The sequence below is a fragment of the Lissotriton helveticus genome, chromosome 8 (genome assembly GCF_964261635.1).
Source record: "Lissotriton helveticus chromosome 8, aLisHel1.1, whole genome shotgun sequence".
NCBI lineage: Eukaryota > Metazoa > Chordata > Amphibia > Caudata > Salamandridae > Lissotriton > Lissotriton helveticus.
In genome coordinates this window covers 1704934735-1704955726 of record NC_136069.1, presented here as the reverse complement: position 1 = coordinate 1704955726, position 20992 = coordinate 1704934735, and the positions used below count along the sequence as shown (strand labels likewise).

Here is a 20992-nt window from a genome sequence, read left to right as displayed (position 1 = left end):
AGTGCATCCCTAGTCAGGGTTGGGCTATCCAAATATAAAGTCAGCTTGTAATGTCCTTGAATAGAAGGAGACGTTGTAGCAGTCACCGCTACTTCCATCCAGCTCCAAGATCAGCATTCTCTAAGAGGCTCTCAGACGACACACTCAACCCATAGTAACCCTCACCCTACCATTAGTCGCTCATTCATTCATTCAACCATCCAGCAATCATCCATTCAATCATTCATTCATCCATTCATTTATCCATTGATTCATTCTTACTTGATTTATGTATAAACAAAATGAGCTTTACTTCATGAAGGGATATTCACAGGTGTTCCACGCATATAGTTCAAGGATCTTTAGATCTTTGAAGGACGATGTTCCACGCATTCGGTTCAGGGATCTTTAGATCTTTGAAGGACGATGTTCCATGCATACGGTTCAGAGATCTTTAGATCTTTGAAGGACGATGTTCCACGCATATGGTTCAGGGATCTTTAGATCTTTAAAGGATGATGTTCCACGCATACGGTTCAGGGATCTTTAAAGGATGATGTTCCACACATACGATGTTCCACGCATACGGTTCAGGGATCTTTAGCTCTTCAAAGGACGATGTTCCACACATACGGTTCAGGGATCTTTAGATCTTTGAAGGATGATGTTCCACGCAAATGCGGTTAAGGGATCTTTAAAGAATGATGTTCCACACATACGATGTTCCACGCATACGGTTCAGGGATCTTGAGCTCTTCAAAGGACGATATTCCACGCATACGGGTCAGGGATCTTTAGATCTTTGAAGGACGATGTTCCACGCATACGGTTCAGGGATCTTTAGATCTTTGAAGGACGATGTTCCATGCATACAGTTCAGGGATCTTTAGATCTTTAAAGGTCAACGTTCCATGCATACAGTTCAGGGATCTTTAGATCTTTAAACGCCAACGCTCCAGGCATATGGTTCAGGTATCTTTAGATCTTTGAATGATCATTTCTGGTGACTCTGTCTAGATGGCATCACCAAAGCAAAATTGTTGATTTTGAACCATAATATGCTCCTAGTACTACATGGAAAGAAAGTCAATGGAGTGATGATGTAAACACTGGGCCAGCTAGCCTTGAGTCACTAATAATGCCACCCTGGCCTACTTCTCAGGATTGCGTAAGTGATGGCCATGCAAATGTGTAAACTAGATGGAAGAAAGTGGCAGAGGGTGTTATGTAGGACCAACAATGCCAGGGATAGATGCCAAAGTACCAAGTTAGTGTAACTGTTCCCATAACAAGCATGTGCGATGGCACTGGGCACAACTAAATTCATTATTTCAGGCAAAGTCCAGGTGCAAAACATGAGGCAGTGGCCACAACAGAGATGGACAAAGGAATCCAGGCAGTGTTGAAGACAGAGAACAGAGCAGCATAGCAGAGCGAGATTGGGGCAGTGGGATGACACAGATTAGAGCAGTATTGTAGTCAGAGTACAACCTGGTATTTAAAATGGAGTTCAGGTGATTTGGGTAGAGACTAGGGCAGTATTAGGGGTGGCTTACAAGGTATGGCAAGCAGAGATTAGGGAAGTTTTGAACGCAGAGATCAGGGCAGTATTTCAGACAGTGAGTAGAGCAGTCAAACCAGGGTGGTTGAAAGGAGTATTTTTAGTATTTAAGAATGTAATGAGGGATGGAGGAAACCCAGAGGTCGAGCAGTGCACACCAGCCTCTGCAGTCTACTCCAGTGAAAAGAAAACTGACAATGGCAGCCTAGAGGCAAACGCTGCATTTCAATGTCAAGGCCAGAGTAGAAGCCAGAAGGCAGTTTTTCTATTTGAGGTAAGTGATGTAGAAGTATGGCAGTGCTGAATTTCACTGAGAGTAGAGACCTTTGCGGATGAGGTGCCTGGGATAATGATTGATGGGTATTACTGAAAATTGCTCAGGTGGCACATCCAAAAGGTGATTCAGGGATGAACGCGACACATTCATGCCCATTCTGTAGGATTTACCCTCTCTGATGTCATCACCTAAAATGTCTGAGCAGTGCCTTCTTCTTGGTCTTCACAGAAGCGGGCAGAGCGGGAGCGTGATCACCTTTGGAGGCTATGACACAAATTACTACACCGGGAACATGAACTGGATCCCTCTGTCTGCTGAGAGCTACTGGGAGATCACCTTGGACAGGTAGGTCCTTCATCTACGGGTAATGTGAGCAGAATCGCAGATGCTCAGGGGTATCACGGAAGCTTTTGATATTGGACATTGAGAGCCAAGGTAAAGCAGTGAAATAGACTAAATGGATCAGAACTCCTGAATATTAATCACATATGATACAGATATCACCACTAATTCAAAGCCCAAAGTAAACAGCAGGACATGTGAAATATCTTTCCTTCCTCATCCTCATCCACAAGTTGCAGTGTAGTCTCCATCGCATGCATTTAGACGGCCTGTCCAACTTTGGAGAAGAATTGGTGAGAAGGGCTCAGGTTTGAAATGACTTACTACACCTAGATTCAAATGACATTGCTGTTTGGGGTTACATTCCCAAACTTGCTTCACCGAAAAAAAGAACTGATGCAGTATGAAGAATTTGTTCACAATTGCAAATTCAGGAATGGGGTGGGGGTTGGTATCCATTTTCGTGAATGGTTTGTCATGTAAACAGTGGTAAAAAAATAGGTCTTGCCTGCATCCCTCTTGCTTCCTGTCCTCTCCATTTCCATCAGTTACATTTAAAAATGTAAATTAAAATGTTTTTGCATAAAGAATGTTCCACCTGTTGCAAGTTCTGCATATGCACAATTTCTTATTGAGAGTACTCCTGGAAATCAATTACTCAGAACTTTTCCAGAACTACTACTCCTCACTCGACTTGAACTGTGACCATTAGCAACACATTTTAATTGCCCACAGAACCAGTGTTGCTTCCACAAAACCTGGGGGTAGGGTTGGGGGGCTGGTGTCCACACCATGGAGGTTTATTAGCAAATGAGACAAATGCCAAGTCAGATTAGTTGGCGATATTCGCCACCTTTGCGAGATGCGCTAGGGAAATACCACATAAATCCAGGAATTGTGGATGGACCACATACATCCAGGATTGATGGAATTATCACATACATCCAGGATTTATGGAATTATCACATACATCCAGGATTTATGGAATTATCACATACATCCAGGATTGATGGAATTATCACATACATCCAGGATTTATGGAATTATCACATACATCCAGGATTTATGGAATTATCACATACATCCAGGATTCATGAAATTATCACATACATCCAGGATTTATGGAATTATCACATAATCCAGGATTTATGGAATCATCACATACATCCAGGATTCATGAAATTATCACATACATCCAGGATTTATGGAATTATCACATAATCCAGGATTTATGGAAATATCACATACATACAGGAATTATGTAATTAGCACATACATACAGGAATTATGGAAGTCTCACATACATACCCAAATTATGGAATTACTACATGCATATGCTAATTATGGAATTACCACATAGATAAAGTAATTATGGAAGTACCACATACATACAGTAATTATGGAATTACCACATACATCAGGATTTAGGGAAGTACCCCATACATCCAGGAATTATGGAAGTACCACATACATACTGTAATTATGGAATTGCCACATACATAAAGTAATTATGGAAGTACCACATACATAAGTAATTATGGAATTACCACATACATCCAGGAATTAGGGAAGTAGCACATACATCCAGGAATTATGGAAGTACCACATACATACAGGAATTATGGGGGGGTGCTTACCAAGCAGTCTGTTGGAGCCCTAGACTGCCATGCACAGCACGGGGTTTGTTTATGCAAATCTATGATCCTTCTAAATGGGTCAGTGTCAGGATTTCAGATCTATTTCACAGGCTAGATAGGTGTCTATGTAATAGTTATGATCACCACAGGTACCCAAGCGAATTGAAAAATACACATTCAGGTGAGACATCCTGGCATACTTAAGACAAATGTTAGTACATGTGGGAAAAAAATTCAATCAAAAGTTACCACCATGCTTCACAAAAATGAGATTATTTCCCAGAGGGCGTTAATTTTTTAACCATATAATTCATCACGCAAAGAACAGGCGCGAATGTCTGTGTCATGTCAGCATCCCTGAAAGAGCCTGACTCACAAAGATAAATTTACACCATAAGTCTAAATTTACTACTAGTAGAGTTAGATTTTAAGTCTAAACTTAGACTTATGGACTAAGTTTACCTTTGTGAATCAAGCCCTATATGCTTTAATTGTTTCAACTTCATGGTTGTCCAAGACAAGACTAGTGTGCAGAAGGCATAGTTAGATCTTCCGCCATCTTGATACGTCACGTCTGCTTCTCCCTCCCCAGCATCACCATGAACGGGAACGTCATCGCCTGCAATGGAGGATGTCAAGCCATTGTGGACACCGGCACCTCCCTGATCTCAGGAACCTCTTCCGGGGTGGGCAGCATCCTCAATGCGATTGGAGCTTACCAGAACTCCAATGGGGAGGTAAGTGGCACGCGCCCCGCGCCAAGTCTAGAAACCGGCATTCACAGAAGAATGAGGCAGGAAGAGGCACTGTAGGTACCTTTCACTGTCCTGTGTATTGTGCAATTTTAAAAGCACTTAGAGGCAGACTTTGTAAAGAAAAAGCCACGTGATTCACTAATATTGTTGTATTAGTTAAATTCTCATATTTCCTCTATACCATGTTATTCTTTAATAGGTTAAGTGAACATTTGAATATTTATAAACACACAGCAATGACAATAATCATATCTCTAAATACCCGCACCCAAATGGACAAAACTCACTAACATAAGACACTATTTATTTGTAAATTATCAATTTCAATACAATGGGCTTGCTCCAGTTTAACCATGCACTCAGTTCGTGGACTTTTAATATCCGCATCTTTACTTCTTTCGATGAGGGGTCACACGCTTCATGATGAACAATGCATTTCGGCCTTGGGCTAAATTTTTCTGGTCTTTTGCAGGACTAATATATGTAAGACAGTTTATTAATTAGAGCATATCACATATTGATCACTTAATACATATCCCTACATAGTCATAATATTTAGAAAACCTAGCATAGTGGCATATTTACAACTGTTTTGTTCATTTTAATACAGTCTGCTGATTGTTCATGAGAAGACAATTTATGAAGCTGTAAAATGAACCCTTGAGCAGATCTTTACTTAGAAGCATTTGCTCAAAAGCTAGTGGAACAATTTGGTTGTTTTTCTCAATAAAGTGCTTGACATTAGACATGCCAGTAATCTGTAGATAACTGAAAGTGGAGTTAGGCTTCACAAAGGAGGGGTAAAGCAGATGGGAAGCAGCAGAGAGCAAACAAGAGCAATGTAGGGAAGGTTTAGATGGAAAGGGAGCAAAGGAGTTTGAATTGAAGAAGGGGATGAGGTGGGGTAGGGAGGATGTTAGGAGAAGTAATGTATTCATTTCTTTATTAATTAAAATATATATCGAAATATTTTAAATCAACAGAAATGGATGCTGCTCTCCAGGAAATCAAACTATTCTTAAGTTTTAATGATCTTCTGACAAACATCGACGCGTTTCAACCCCCAGGTCTTTATCAGCTGGAGAGCATCCAGGCTGCAATTCCTCACTTTGTAGACCAAATAGAGCATTTAAAATAATGAGAAATGAAATGTAAAAATGCTGTTATTTGCACATCTGCATTTTCTGTACACTGATGCTCTTGAGTCCTGGGTATTGCTATAAAATTTGTAAATATAAAAAATGTGTATCTAAATGTCAGAAAGGGAAAGATAGTAGTCAGAGGCTTTGCCTGAGAGTGAAGGTAAACAGAGGTGTGAATGTAAAGACTGTGGAAGACCTGACAGTGAATTTGTTTCAGATGGAATTTTAGAGATACCAGATACAAATTGGAAGAAAGAAAAAACATGATGCATTTTGAGAGAAGAAAATTAGGTGATTTTCAGAAAGCCTTTGTGGGTACAATGGTATTGGGCAATGAAGATTTGGGGCAAGCCTGCACTGAAAGAGTTAGCGCCAGATAACCCAAAAGATAAGAGGCAGAGGCAGGATGAAAAACAATTAAGAAAGGGTAAAGACCAATGTCAAGCAGTTTTCAATTGTGCTGGAAAGAGGAAACAAGGGATAAAGTGATGTCTTACAAGAGAATCTTACAAGAGAGGTCTAGCACTACAGCAGCTGTTTAGGGGTATGAAGTCCTGTACCAGTGAGGAGAGTGCATTGCACTATGGTGGTGCATAGAAACAGAAGCAAGCGCTTTGCCTGAGACACAATGCGAAAGCTCTAGGATATGTAAGCAATAGTGTGCAATAGACGTCAGAAAGGTAGACGCAGAATGACAATGATCAGTGATTACAAACCATGAAAGGTATGGTTTGAGGACTTTGGTAAAGAGCTTCCAGGTAATTATCCTCTTTAACCTTCGTAAAGAGTAGCATATATTGTATGTCATCTCAACTCCTATTTTCTCTATTAACAATATTATAGTATTGTAGTTACAACAATAGGAATTACTTGGGTGCCCAAACAGATTCCTAACCGATTACTTGTCTTTTTTCTACCCCCCTAGTACCAAGTAAACTGCAACTCCATCAGCTCCCTGCCTGATATAGTCTTCAATATCAACGGTGTTGGATACCCAGTGCCTGCCAGCGCCTACATAAATGAGGTAAACTTTGCTTCCTACGACCTGATTTAAAATTATCTGGTAAAGAAAAATCTCCTGGTTTGTAGTTATAGAGGGGAATCCTCTGGTGGCATTATCTTTGCCACAGGGTCAGAATGATGGAGGTACCGCCATCATCGGATTCATCTCCAGGAGAGAGTATACTCTAATGAAGGCTTTAAGAGGTTCCTATTGGATTCTATAATGTGATACTATGAAGAGAACGGAAATAATGAGTAATTGTGTTGCACCTTGCACCAAGTTGAGTAACACATTAGCTACAGCACACAAAAAGGAACCTTTCGGTGTCATTTATACATCTTTGATGTGTTTGTGTGTTATTTAGAAACTTTTTGCACTCACAGGTCCTCATTTACAATGAGGCTGCACCACCCGAGCGTCACTTTTTGCGACGCTCTAGTTGTGCAGGAGTCTGCTCCATATTTACCAGGCATCACAAAGCCACTTTGCGTGGCTTAATGCTGCCTTGTAAATATCGTTCCCTTTAACACAATTTTCTTTGTTAAAGTGGTGTGCAATGCGTGTTTCTGGTTGGCGTTCTCAGCAACACCCATGTCTTTTTGACAGTGCCCCAGATTCACGAGGAATAACAACTCTGAGGCAGCGCTAAAAACGTATGCTTCCTAAGGGGAGGCGTAATGGGGTGCAACTAGGAGAAATATCTTTATTTATCTGCGTTTTTCCTTTCTGCAGCACACATAGAAAGAGGAAAAAGTCTCTTGTGATTGTTTTTGGGCACGAAGGTTTCTTTTCCTGCACAAAAACAATTACCCCCACAGCTCAGGCACCCTTGCACCATCGTCCAAAGGTGCCTGTGTTAGGGCATGGCACCCCATTGTTTACTAGTGCAGGTGAAAAGGACAGGAATGCAGCATATCAGCAGGGAAGGGTCTTCCATTTGAGGAGAGGAGAGTTGTCCCACAAGCCCAAGAGCTGAAGAAAAAACAGCAGTAAAGTTTATTTATTACCGTTCTATTTTTCAGCAACCCGTCCTGAACGAAGTGTCAGGACAGGTGAGGGCCAGTGCTGCTGAGTAGCAGCAGCAGGGAGCTGTGCGCTTTAAAATGCGCATATACATTTTTGGGTTACCATCTTTTGACGGCCAGCCAGACATGCGCATTTTAAAGTTCTCCAACCTAGATGTCTTAGGCAGCTGGGTCAGCGAAAACGCAGGCCTCCAGTGCTCCTAGGATTGTTGAGAGAAGCTGCTCTATCCAACTCTAGTGCTGCTTTCATGCTGTGAATCAGGACCTTCCTGGAAGACACCGGAGGGAGGAGGACATCGCACTACAAAGGTAAGTACATTTATTAATTCATTTTTTGAGCAAACCCCACCATGACTCCTGCTCCACCACCCTTGGTACAAGCCAGCCCCCACTGCATATCTGATAGATATGGCGCATACCTGCCCTTTTCCTTTGCCGTCGGGCAGCACGGCAGGTAGGCCTGCGGCACTGCCCCATGGCATAATCTTGTTAATAAGGCCCACAGTTATTATCTCCTTTGGAACGAGAGTTTGTGTACAATTTACAAGCCCTTATCGCCAGAGTAACATCATTTTTAGTGATGTTTCTTTGGCGATACGGGCCTCGCCTTATTTACAAGGTGGCATTATGCCACTTAACGTAGCTTAACAGAGTTTTGTAAATGAGGCACCTTTTCATGCTATGCTTACCGTGAAAGGGGTGGGCAATGGGTGTTGCGGTGGGTATTCCACCACAATGCCCAAACATAACCCATATTTTTAAGGGTGGTGTAAATAGGGGGCCATGCCAATTAAGACCAGGGAAAACCTGGTCTTAACATGGTGAAATTAGGAGAAATTATTTATTTCTCCTTATTTTTGCTGTGTCTCTGTGTGCTGCATGGTGCAGGACACATAGAAACAGAAAAACACCATGAGTGATTATGTATGTGCAGGAAAGATTCTCTTCTTGCACATAAACAATCATTACAAAAATTACGATTTGCAACTTCTATCTGTTCTGCACATTGAAGCACAGATAGGAGATATAAATCACCTTTTGGTGTACCTTCCTGCCCATAAACAATCATTCCCTCAATGCAGGCACGCTTGTACTAAGGTGCAAAGGTGCCTGCGCTGGAGCCAGGCAGCTCAATTTAGCGCTAAGGGAAATGCAGCACATCCCAGCGTTTTCAGAATGATGGAGCGTGGTGATATCATTTTGTGCTTAACACTACGCTCTGCCATTCCCTTATACATATTTTGCTAAGGGGCATATGTACAAGCCCCCATAGCCACTGGAATTTCTCAGTTTTTTACATTGTGGTTGCAATGGTGGCTTTGCCTTATTTATAAGGCAGCATTAAGCCACTTATGGCATAAAGCTGCTTTGTAAATAAGGCACCCTTTTACGCTATGCTTAGCGTGAAAGGGGAAGGCAATGGGTGTTGCTGTGGGCGTTCCACCACAACACCCATCGATTCCGACGCTGCCTCCTATTTACAAAGAAGGCGTAATTAGGAGGCAGTGCCAGAATTAGGATCAGGGAAACCTAGTCTTAACCTGGCGAAGCGTGGAAAAAGGTTTAATTTCTCCTTGTTTTGCTGTTTTCATGTGTGCTGTGTTGTATTCAGGGATGGGCAGACACAAATGCAGATGCCTCTGTTCGCAGTTTCAAACTAGCCCTCCTTGTGGATCCGCCTGGTTCAGGGTTCAAGGCGCCCTTCCACAATATTTTTGCACAGTTTTCTAGGAGAAAGGTTTTGTAAATCTGGCTGTACAGTTCAGGACACAACTTTGGACTACAGCAGACACACTGACACAATCCAGAACACCACAGAGAACCAGGCAGGGCAAACAAAACTCCATGTTCTAATGTATGTTCTGCTAAATTCTTTCAATGGCTTTTCTCCCACAGAACTACTGCACCAGCAACTTCCAGACCATGCCCGCTGGCTTCTGGATCCTGGGAGACGTCTTCATCAGGGAATACTACGTCGTCTTCGACAGAGCGGGCAACTACATCGGCCTGGCCAATGTCGCCTGAGGATGGACGTGATCCACAGCCTTTTATATTTGAGGAGTGAATGTTCAATGAAAGGAGCATGACTGCTCTAGACACATGTCTGTGTGTCCATCAGTCCTGGAGAGAGCAATAAAGCCTGTCACTGAATACACACATACTTGAATGACTGCTTCTTCATTGCTGGTGTGGATATGCAAGCCATTATTCATACATGTAGGCCACACACACCACAGAGCTAACTTCAATCAGGTAGAGCCAAAGGGAGCCATGACCAGAAAAGCCGGATCCTGAGTGCTTTTTGAAAAGATGTTAGTGGCCTTTGAAGCTGTAAGTAGAGGGGACTCCAGAGCACTGGCACCAGTATGGCGGTCCTTGAGCACCATAGATGTAATGTATTTACAATACTGGTGATTAAATTAAGGATGCTGCAAGGCATCAGGCCCAAAAGTGGCACAATGCTGGAGTTGGTCATAACACTGACACAACTACAACAATGAGTCAAAAAACTGAGGCGATGGCATTGAGTGACGCAAGTAGCCTACTGTATGGGGACCGATGTAATATAATGTGAAAGGTGAAAAACTCACCTTGGACTCTATTACATTGGTCCTTTATGTCTTGCATACAAGTGGGCATAGTGTACCTAGGTGTAGCACTATGCCCACGTATTTGTGACATACTGTGGGAGACTACTATGTTTGTGGATACAAGTCATTAAAGTTATGTAATGTGACATTTACTGTGCTACCTACCTGTCTGTCGACTTACCAGAGAGGGGGAATGAGTTCCTTGCAGATTACATTGTTGGGACTGACTTCAGCTGGTCACATTCCTAAGCCAGAGCCAATGTGTCATTTCTACTCCGGGGCTTTAAAGGCGTAGGAATTTCGACACATTGCAAGCACAGTGGCCGGCTTCCTGACGAAGAGTCACTTTTCCAAAATACCACTGTGTTAGAATTATGGGGGATTTTACATGGGAACGCATACCTTGCATATATGAATTCTAATGCAATGCAGCTGATTCTGATGAAGGTAAAAGCTAACGCAGGCCAAAGAAAAGTGGTGCATGGGCCTAGATGCGGCAACTTGTAAGTATGGAGCAAAGAAAGTGCTGCTGGTGCGTCAAAAACATGACTCAATGGTGGCTTAAGCTCCATGTAAATGAGCCGTAAGTCTTTTTGGGCCACAAGCTATAGTTAATGTTTTGGAGATATCTATTTCCATATTCAAGTGGTCCATGAAATCTACAAAGGCATCCAAGAAGATATTAAGGCCGCCTGAGACTCTTGAAAGGAAAACTGCATCATCAGCAGATAAGAACACCAAGACAGGCTTATTCTTTGGCATGCCCCTTCTTAAATGATGAAACACCCGGCCCAAGCTAAATGAGTTGGTACATTCCCCACTTTCACCATACATTGGTGAAGCAGAAAGATCAGAGTGAAGGACACCAAACCCAAACCAGCCGCATAGTCTCCAGTGTGACCCAGAGCTTTGAGGTGTTGACACTGTTGCAAGAACCAGCGAGGCCCACAAAGGCCAGGTGTATGGTTTCATCAAATGTATATTTGCCTATCAGCAGGTGTAAATTAAGAAACTGTCCCATCGCCCCCATGTGTCTTGAACCCGTACTCCACTTCAGGTATAAATGCTTGATTCTGTGATTCAAAACTTCCGCCTGTCAAGAATGACCCTGCCAAGAGCTTTCACCTGAGCCCAGTTATGAGGTTGATCACTAAGGATGATGGTCCTGAGATTCCCTTCTTTGAAGATTGGGGCTATAGTAGCTGACCACCACATTGAGAGGGAACTGGGGCAGAGCCACACCAAAGGGGTCAGTGTCAATCACTGGATGCATTAGGTGATTTTGTAATAAGCTACCCACAGATCAGGATCTATATTCACTCCCACAGATTTCATCCAGCTGTTACAGAATCTAATTGACTTAGCTATCCCCCTAGAACATCTGGGTGATCTTTAGCTTACAAGAACAGATCAGCCTCTCCTATATATCAATCTGGAGGTCCGTATTCCTTCTTTTATAAGGCTTGTTTTCATTTCATTTTACAGATAGTGATTTCATTTCTATTTCTCTGCATTCAGCGATTGTCAGAGTCGCATATTCATGATCAACATACTCTGTCAAACAAGGAGGGAAACAGCATTTACAGCGCTGCCATTATATGGCGTAACTTTTACAATGTGGTCGTGATAAGAACCGCGTGGTTAGAACACTATACCTTTTCATCGCAAGTCATTAGATCAACTTGCTGTAGGGGGCGCTCTAAAATAAGGAATAGTATAATTTAGTATTCCAACACCTTCCCTACTGTTGCACACGCTGGAGTTGGAATAGTAAATTATTCTATTCCTTAATCCAGCATGCCCCCTTCAGCAAGTCAATCTAATGACATGCGATGTAAAGGTATCGCGTTCTAACAGCAAGGTCGTTGTGACGACTGCGTTGTAATAGAACGTGATGTAATAGCATGCGTAGTAGCATGCTATATTCAACCAGGAGGGCTAATGTGTAACCGTACCAGGGGACTTGTTTGCAGGCCCTTTGTGCCTCGGAATGTCACTTTTTGATATTTCAGTGGCTCAAGGGCCTAGCAAGTCACTGTGTTACCTCAAACTGTCTCAGAGGAATGCCAGGGGCGTTGCGGTAGGTGTTTCAACATAACACCCGTAGCATATGGTGAATTTTTCACCAATAAAATTAAACTTATTCAGGGCTCTTTTCCGGCACCTTCTCCTCTGGCTGACCCCCCAGTATCTGGGCTTTCTGCTGCAGAGGCGGCGGGTCCTCTGCTCGGGATTTTTCCGTCTATCTCCCATGCTTCCTCTTTGAATCTGCTCTCTCGGCTCAAATCGGGCTCGCCGCTTGACCCCTGCCCTGCCAAGTGCTTGGGGAAAATTGCGCCGGCAGTCAACACTCTGATCAATCCTATGCTCAATGCCTCCCTGTCTTCCGGAGAGGTACCGGATTCTTGGAAGCATGCCCTTATCCTCCCGCTGCTGAAGAAACCATCTTGAGACCCTCTTGCACATGCGAACTATAGACCAATCTCCCTCCTCCCCTCGCTGGCCAAAGTGATCGAGAAGCACGTGCACCTCTCTATTTCCACCTTTATAGAGAGTAATAACATTCTGCACGACTCTCAGTCGGGTTTCCGTGCTAATTTTAGCACGGAGACGGCTCTTCTTGAGATCACTGATGCTATCCGCGAGATATTGGATGGAGGGGGAAAAGCCATCTTGGTCATGCTGGACTTGTCGGCGGCTTTCGACACCGTGCCCCACGCCGGTCTCCTTTTAAGACTCTGGGAGATAGGCTTTCGTGGGACGGTGTTGGATTGGTTTAAGTCGTTCCTGACCAACCGCCGGCAAGTGGTCTGGGCACCGCCGTTCTCCGCCGAAATGCCGCCGCTCGAGGTGGGGGTTCCTCAGGGGTCCATCCTGAGCCCCACCCTTTTTAATATCTATATGGCCCCTCTTGCGGCGGTGGCGGAGTCTTTTGGTGCCCAGATCATCTCCTACGCGGATGATACGCAGCTTCTTTTTTCATGTGGCAAGGGGGAGGATTTCGACGGCGGGCGGATTCGGGAATGTCTGGAAGCCGTTTTTGAGTGGTTTCAGGGACATAGTCTGAAGTGCAACTCAGACAAATCCGAGTTGCTCTTCTTCGGCTGCTCTCCCGACCCGGCCTGGAAGTCATGGTGGCCGTGTGATATGTCCCCTCCTTCCACGGTAGCAGTAAAGGCGAAGAATCTTGGCTTCTTGTGCGATGCCGACCTTTCCCTGAGACCTCAGATCATCGGGCTGACGGGGAAATGTTTCGGCATCCTTAGGATGCTACGAAAATTTCTCCCTTTGCTGTCCTTTCATCACAAAAGAATAACGGTGCAGGCCTTGATAGGATCACGCCTCGATTACGTGAACGCGCTTTATTTGGGCCTTCCCAAATATTTGATGGCCCGTCTGCAGGTGGTGCAGAACTCGGCGGCCAGAGCCATCTTTGGACTTCCCCGGAGGGCGCGGGCCTCGGAGCTTTTGGAGCAACTCCATTGGCTTCCGATGGCCAAGAGAGTCACGTTTAAAACCCTGACTCTGGCTTTTAAAGCGCTCCACGGAATTGGTCCTCACTATCTTCGTAAGCGGATAGCCTTCTATGTCCCCAGAAGAGCTCTCAGGTCTGCCTTCGAGGCCAAAGCGGTGGTTCCTTCCATTAGGCGCGCTCGAATCGGAGGTCGCTCTTTTCGGTACCTTGCGCCCCGGTGCTGGAACGATCTCCCTCGATTCTTAAGACTGACGACTAATCTGTTAGCCTTTAGAAAGGAGCTAAAGACCTGGCTTTTCACTCTGTAGTCTGTGTCTTTTCTGGATCACTGTTATGCTGTACCTAACCTTGTTTCACTCTTCGCCAAAGCGCCGGGACACTCCTCCGAGTAGCCGTGCGCTATAGAAGAGCTAATTTAACATAACATAACATATGACATATTCCCGGATTTACAAGAAGCTGTAAACTTGACGATTTATTTATTTATTTTATTTTGCGTGTTTATAGAGCGCTTGAATAAACTCCCAAGGGAGTATCTCCGCGCTATCTGACTGCTGAACCTGCGGGGGATCGCATTCCATGGCTCCAAACTAGTTCTTGAACTGAGTGGTTAGACCTGAAACAAGAACGTCTTCAGCTTTTTCCTGAAGACACCTCCCCAGGGTTGGTGTAAGGGTTTTTTGTGTGGGGAAGATGTCCCTTCCCTGAACAAAAACAACCTGATTTCAATGCACACACCCTTGCTCCATGGTGCAAGTGTGCCTGTGTTGGCACATGGCAGCCATTTGTGTGCCAGGGCTATGGAAAAGGGCAGGAATGGGTCGTATCTGATAGATGTGGAGCATCCATGCCCTTTTCTTTTGACGTAGGCAGTGCAGCAGGAAGGCGTGTTTTGCTGCCCTGCGTCAAAGGGTAGTACATGAGGACTTATGGACGCTCCTACTACCAATGAAGACACCTTTTATAAACCCTCGTTCGCGAGTGAAGAAGGTGCCAGCGCTTCAGCTGACTTTAAAAAAAGAAGCCTCAAAAACAATACTTGTCTTAAAAACATTAAAAAGCTAAAATATTGACTGGCAAAAACAACAAACAGGCAAACAGTCCCTGAATACACCTTCGTTTAAAAAGCTTTGGGGGGGGCAACGCAGCCTCTTCCAGGTGATGACGGGCGAAGACGGACCTGCCCTTGGCCAGGCTGTGCCCGGGTGTGGCCCGCGTGCATCCTGTGCAGTGGGAGTGATGGCGGTGCTGGGCAGTGCTGGTTGCTGCCAGGGCCACCTCCTTCTCTCCTCTGCTCTGCAGGAGACTGGTGCCTGGTGTCCCTGCTGTGACCAGGGGTACTCTGCAGCAGGAGTGATGGCTGCTTAAAGCAGTGCTTGGAGCTCTGACTAAAAAATAGAGGTGAAAGGAGAGAGCCCTGAGCAACTTCAAAGTTAGCATTAGAGGAGCTGAGGGGGCTGGAGGCACTGGGGGCTGTAGTTAGCAGAGCAGTCAAGCCACCCAGTGTGCAGTGTGAACAGACCTGTGTACACGCCTGTATGTTGCCAGATCATACACACAAACATTTTCAGATGTAGATAGAGTGCCCTAAATATGGTTTACGAAATATCCTTCCATTACTTTGAACTCCAATGGTAAGGTATTTTAATTACCAATAATTGTAATTAGTATTCAAAATATATATCAGACCATCTCAAAATACATGTATGTACTCAATCAAATACAAAGAATATACAGAACATGAAATTGTATGGTACAAAAACACATAAAAACGACCCCAGGAGTTGATGCAGCGAAAACATAAAATGTCCATATTTAAATAGCATGTTTAACAGTTTCCCAGTGTACTACAGGGTTTTGCGCTTAATAGTACATAAAGTGCCTATCATGCCACTAGGGCCAACTATGCAAACGCTACAGGACAAGAACATAATACATAGAACACAATAATAGTAAGAATATAGATGAATAAGAGCAAGATGAAGCTCTTAATAGTACGTGTGGAGACTATTGTGTCACTAGTGCAAAATGTGCAAACCAATATAATGAATACATTCTATAAAATACATTAGCAGCACCAAGAACAAGATACAGTTAAATTGGATCGACAACAATCCAGCTTAAGCATCAGTAACAACCTCAATATCATTCAAACTGAAACATGACTAATACAACTTTAAAAAACACTTGAAAAAGTTTAAAATTCTGTAACAAAACATTTCAGTGGGAGGTGCAAAAAGGGACTGTAAGACTGTTGAGGATGCAAAGGATGGACAGCTGCAAACATATGAGCTGCACACACTACCGCCGGTGTAATAAAAGAGCTGCGCAACCACAAAGGACATGGTTTAGATCTAGGGGACCATTGTGGCACAAGTGACAAACCATCGAAGGACCAGACCATTTGGTCAAAGGAGGACTCACCAGAAGCAACCCCTGCCTCAAGAGGATCCAGAAACATCTCGGACCGTGTGGGATATAAGGCAGCGCTTTATTTATCAGGCTGGAGGCTGTAGCAGGATGGAAGCCCCTTTGTTTGATACAGGCCTCCCTGTCCAGGTGGAAACTCAGGGAGTGTGTGGCTTGCTTTAAGCCAGCTTTGAATTGTTGCATTGTTAAAGTAAACATCAAGGGCCTCATTTATGAGGCCATGCGTAACTTTTACGCCGCCGGTGCGTCACTTTTTGTGACACACCAGCAGCGTAAAAAATGTGCCTTGTTGCACCATATTTACAAAGTGGCGCATCTAGGTAGATGCGTCACTTTGTAAACCCCTGCGCCACATTATACCTGCGGCAGGTATAATGTATGCAGGGGGGGCGTTCTGATGCAAGAAAGAGTCATAGAAGTGACGCAGTGAAATCTATAAGATTTCACTGCGTCACTTTTAGGACACAAATGCGTCAATTTCTTACACCTGCCTCACAGCAGGCGTAAGACTGACGCAGGCCCTTTCACTTAAGGCTTGCCCCATGTGAAAGGCCACATTGCTGGAGTTGCGTCACTTTTGTGACACACTCCAGCAATGCGTCACTTTTGCGCTTACAGATACGTCAGAAATACTGACGTATCTGTAACTCCTTGCAACATGATGCGTCATATCAAAAATATGATGCATCAATCATGTCGCAAGGAGGGCGCACTGAGAAGTGACGCATCGCTGCATTTCACGCACCGATGGGTCATTTCTCATAAATGAGGCCCCAAGGATGGGTCTAACTCAGGTAGGGCCGGAGTTAGGGCAGTGTGACTGGTGCGGCCGCACAGGGCGCTAACCTGTTGAGGGGGCACCGACCTGAGGGAAGGGTGCTGTGTTTAGCAATAGCTTATGATTATAGAGATAAGGGGCACTTTTGTCGGGTGGTAGTGAGGGAATGTGAGGAGGCGGTCATTGGGTGCGGGCACCAAAAATGATTGTTGCACCGGGCGCCACCAGTGCTAGCGCCGGCCCTGAACTCAGGCACATCTGCCGCTACCTCCATGGTTCTATAGGTTAATGAGGTCTCTTTTAGGCCATCCGAAAGGTCATTCCTAATACAGGACCTTTAAGAGCCATGAATGCTCTTCGCAAGGCACACGGCCCAGTGTACCACCCCTGCGAGACCCTGGACAAAGGCCCTTCTCAGCCTGAATTCCAACCCTAGAGCCGCCACGGTAGATGCTGAATTAACTGAAGCATGGCTCCGGAGAACTTGGCCTCCCATCCTATTTAAAAATCCCCATTTCGATGCATCCATCAATTCTGTTCCATACAGCAGAGAGGCAGGGATCTTGGCTCAGTAAATATCTAATAAAAGTGCAAAGCGCCTTCTCCCGGTTGCCCTATAAATGGTGCTTATCAGCAACCTAAAGCTGCTTACCTGGAGTATATGTCTCCTTTTCATGTTTGAGATGGAAAACAGAATGATTGGAATCTAGTGGACCACAGAACTCCAGTGACACTTCAGTTGTAATTATGGCTGTCTGCATGGCTGTGTGTTTTGAGCTAGGCCCTTTCTGCTGTGTCAGCCGCAAACCTTTCGCTGTCACCCTGCTGTTTTTTTTTAACCCTTTTGTGTGGGCATTTGGGACTCTGCACACTTTACCACTGTTAACACCTTCGCTGCGGGCGGCTATTCCGCCGCAGCGCTAAAGGGGCTGGGTGGCCACGCGGCGCGCCCATGCTGGTGATGGAACCGCTCCGTCACCAGCCTCGGTTGAGCTGTGCTCATGACGGAGCGGTTCCGTCATGGCCCCGCCCGCTCAATAGAACATGCCAAACAGGCACGAAATCAGTGCCGCACAGGCGCGTCGGGCGTGCCATGGCGGAACCGCTCCGTCATCAGCACAGCGCCACCGCGGCTGATGATGGAGCAGTTCCGTCATCAGCACCGAAGTGGTTAACCTCTGCAAAAGTGTTTGTACTCTCCCCTAAACATGGTGGAATTGGCTTACACCATATTGCCACATTTAATTTACTTGAAAGTCCTTAGAAAAGTCTCCCCCTGTACCCAGGATCTGTAAAAGAAAAGCTCCTAGTGGGCCTGCATTATTGATTTTGCCACTCACTTAAGCAGCCTGTAAAACATGTCTCAGGCCTTCCTTTGCCAGCTGTATGTGTGGGTTTAGTGTTCGAAATTGTAATTGAATGTTATGATAAAACAACAGACTATGCAAAAAAAATCACCTAAAAAGGTACATGTAAAAATATAAAATAATATTGAAATTAGAAAGACAATGACAATTGTAAAATGCAATTTAAAGGAAAAGGAATCAACAAAAATGTTTTTTTCAGAAAAATCCTAATAGAGCGCCTTGCTTCAACCTCAAAAACCTTAAATAATAATCAATAATATAATATAGGAGTTATTTATAAATATACATCAACATATTTATCAGTCTGTTTCCAAAATAAGTTATAAGTAGGTGTGTTATGCACTGTACCCAACAGATTCACATTTACTGCTCTTCTACTAATAATTATCCATGACCACCATGCATTAATTGATAGTGAGGAAGCATTTTTCCAATGAGTAGTAATTAATTTTAAAGCAGCAGATATAGGAAAGTCTAGAAGATTGGTATTTAAATCAGACACATTTGTGGACAGTGAAATAGACTTACAAATCAACATATCATATGAAATATTACCTGCAATTTTAAAGATTTTTGTGATAACATCCCAAACTTCATTCCAATACTTGAAGGCAACAATACAATCAAACAGCAGTCTTAAAAAGCCTGGATTCAAACTACAATGCCAACAGTTAGGAGACTTTGACGGTTTTGCATTGTATACATTTAAAGGGGTCCATAAACAATCAAATAAAAGGAAAGAATTGGGTTGGCATTAAGAAACAGGCAACCAGCCAAACACATCAACCATGTTTTCATCCATAAATCTTAAGCGAGAGATATTCCTAGTTCTTCACTCTAAAAAGTAGAGTGAGAGTTATTATTATCTCCTGTAGAATATTTTTTTTTAATAAAACTTTGACAGCATGTGGGCAAGCAGCTATCGTTCGAATATACATTTCTAAAGATGTGACTTTTGAAAAAACAGTGGGGCATATTCTCAAGGATATATCGCTAAGTTACTGGCACTTTATCGCAGCCAAAGTCGCGATAAATTTATCACCCCATTCATGAGCTGGTGCTAACAGTCCATAGCACCAGTTTACCTCCGATAGCAGTCGCAAAAAACATCGCCAAAGATGAACCCGGCAACTAATGCTAATGAGATGCAGAGTAGGCGTACCCATGCAAAAAGCAGCGACAACACCGCTCCACAACATTCTCAACGGCCACCCAGATCAGCAATAAGATCACAAAGAGACGATAAGGCACGTTAGCAGAAGGAATTTAACACCTGGTCTTACCTGGTGTAAAGTTGGACGACAACCAGCACCAGACAAGGGAGCACAGCCCAGAGCCACACAAGAAGAACAACACATGCCATGGAGCAACTGAACATGCTGCCTGGAGCCCCAAAAGGGCAACATCACCCACCCCCAGCACCACCAGGACCAATCTCCCTCCTCCCCCCCCCCAGGCCCTACCCTGTGCACCCCAACTCCCCCCCCCCTTTGGACAAAGATATTTCACATCAACTCTATGAAATCATGAACCAAACAATTCGCCTGACTCCACACATTCACAACACCTTACATACATGTGTGGTCAGAAAAAAGGAACTCATACATTCATCTCATAATATCCAAATAATATGTTTATTACAGAATAAAACCAAAACAACAGTTCTGAAGAGTCATGGCGGGTCTCTCAGGACATTCTGTAAGTCACAGCCTGCAAGACAGAAATCTAGATAAGGTGTGACACACAATTGAATACGATGTGAAGAGTTGCGTTAAGTGAATTTTGCGGTTGTTATCACATATTCTTGAGAATATTCCCCAGTGTTTGGAAATAAATCAAGGATCGAGTTACACAATAGTTAGAAATACCCAAGGAGGCAAAAAGTGTTTTGTTGCTATACATCAAAAGGTAAAAAAGCATTATTATGATAGATATCTTTTAGTTAAAAAATACCAGCTTTTATCAAAGATTGCTAAAATTTTGTAGAACGCTCAAGTATGAGTAAAGGGTTATACTATGTCAACATATTAGAGATAAGTAAAATAGGATATTGAAAATAAGAGTCGTGGGCCTAGATGTAGGTAATTTTATTTTACCACTTCTTAAATACCGAATTTTACCGATTCGGTATTTAAGAAGTGGTAAAATCGAGGGGGCGGGGATGTAGGTATTACAGATTCGGTAAATTGATTTACCGATTCTGTAAATACCGATTCGGTATTGCCCATTGATTCCTATGGGCATTGAAGCCCATAGGAATCAATGGGCATTACCGAATCGGTATTTACAGATTCGGTAAATACCGATTCCAGCAAGGGCGCAGGGGGTGTCACTTTGACACCCTCTAGCACCCCGAATACAGGCATGTGTGCCCTAAGGGCATGTCTGTCTGTCACATGGCATAGGTGTGCATGCACACATGTGCAAGCACACCTGGATTCTGTATTTTACCACTCAATTGGATTGGGTGTTAAAATACCGAATCTGAAAGGCCTTTGGGACTCAGAAGAGTCCCACCTACATCTAGAAGTTACCGAATCGGTAAAAATACCGAATCGGTATTTTACCGATTCGGTAAATTTACTGAATCGGTAAATTTACCGAATCGGTAAAATTGGCCCCCTACATAC

The 20992-nt window shown here is 43.9% G+C and overlaps 1 protein-coding gene across 1 annotated transcript in view; it reads left to right on the top strand.

Annotated features, from left to right (window-relative positions):
- The window catches only part of LOC144773642 (pepsin A-like), a 28936-nt gene extending 19058 nt beyond the window's left edge, over nt 1-9878 (top strand). Inside the window, exons 6-9 of the mRNA XM_078658790.1 lie at nt 2046-2162; nt 4389-4533; nt 6619-6717; nt 9618-9878. Of these exons, the coding sequence (XP_078514916.1) occupies nt 2046-2162; nt 4389-4533; nt 6619-6717; nt 9618-9746 (490 nt within the window). The 3' untranslated portion in view covers nt 9747-9878. The remainder of the gene's footprint in view (nt 1-2045; nt 2163-4388; nt 4534-6618; nt 6718-9617) is intronic.
- The last annotated feature ends 11114 nt before the right edge of the window (nt 9879-20992 follow it).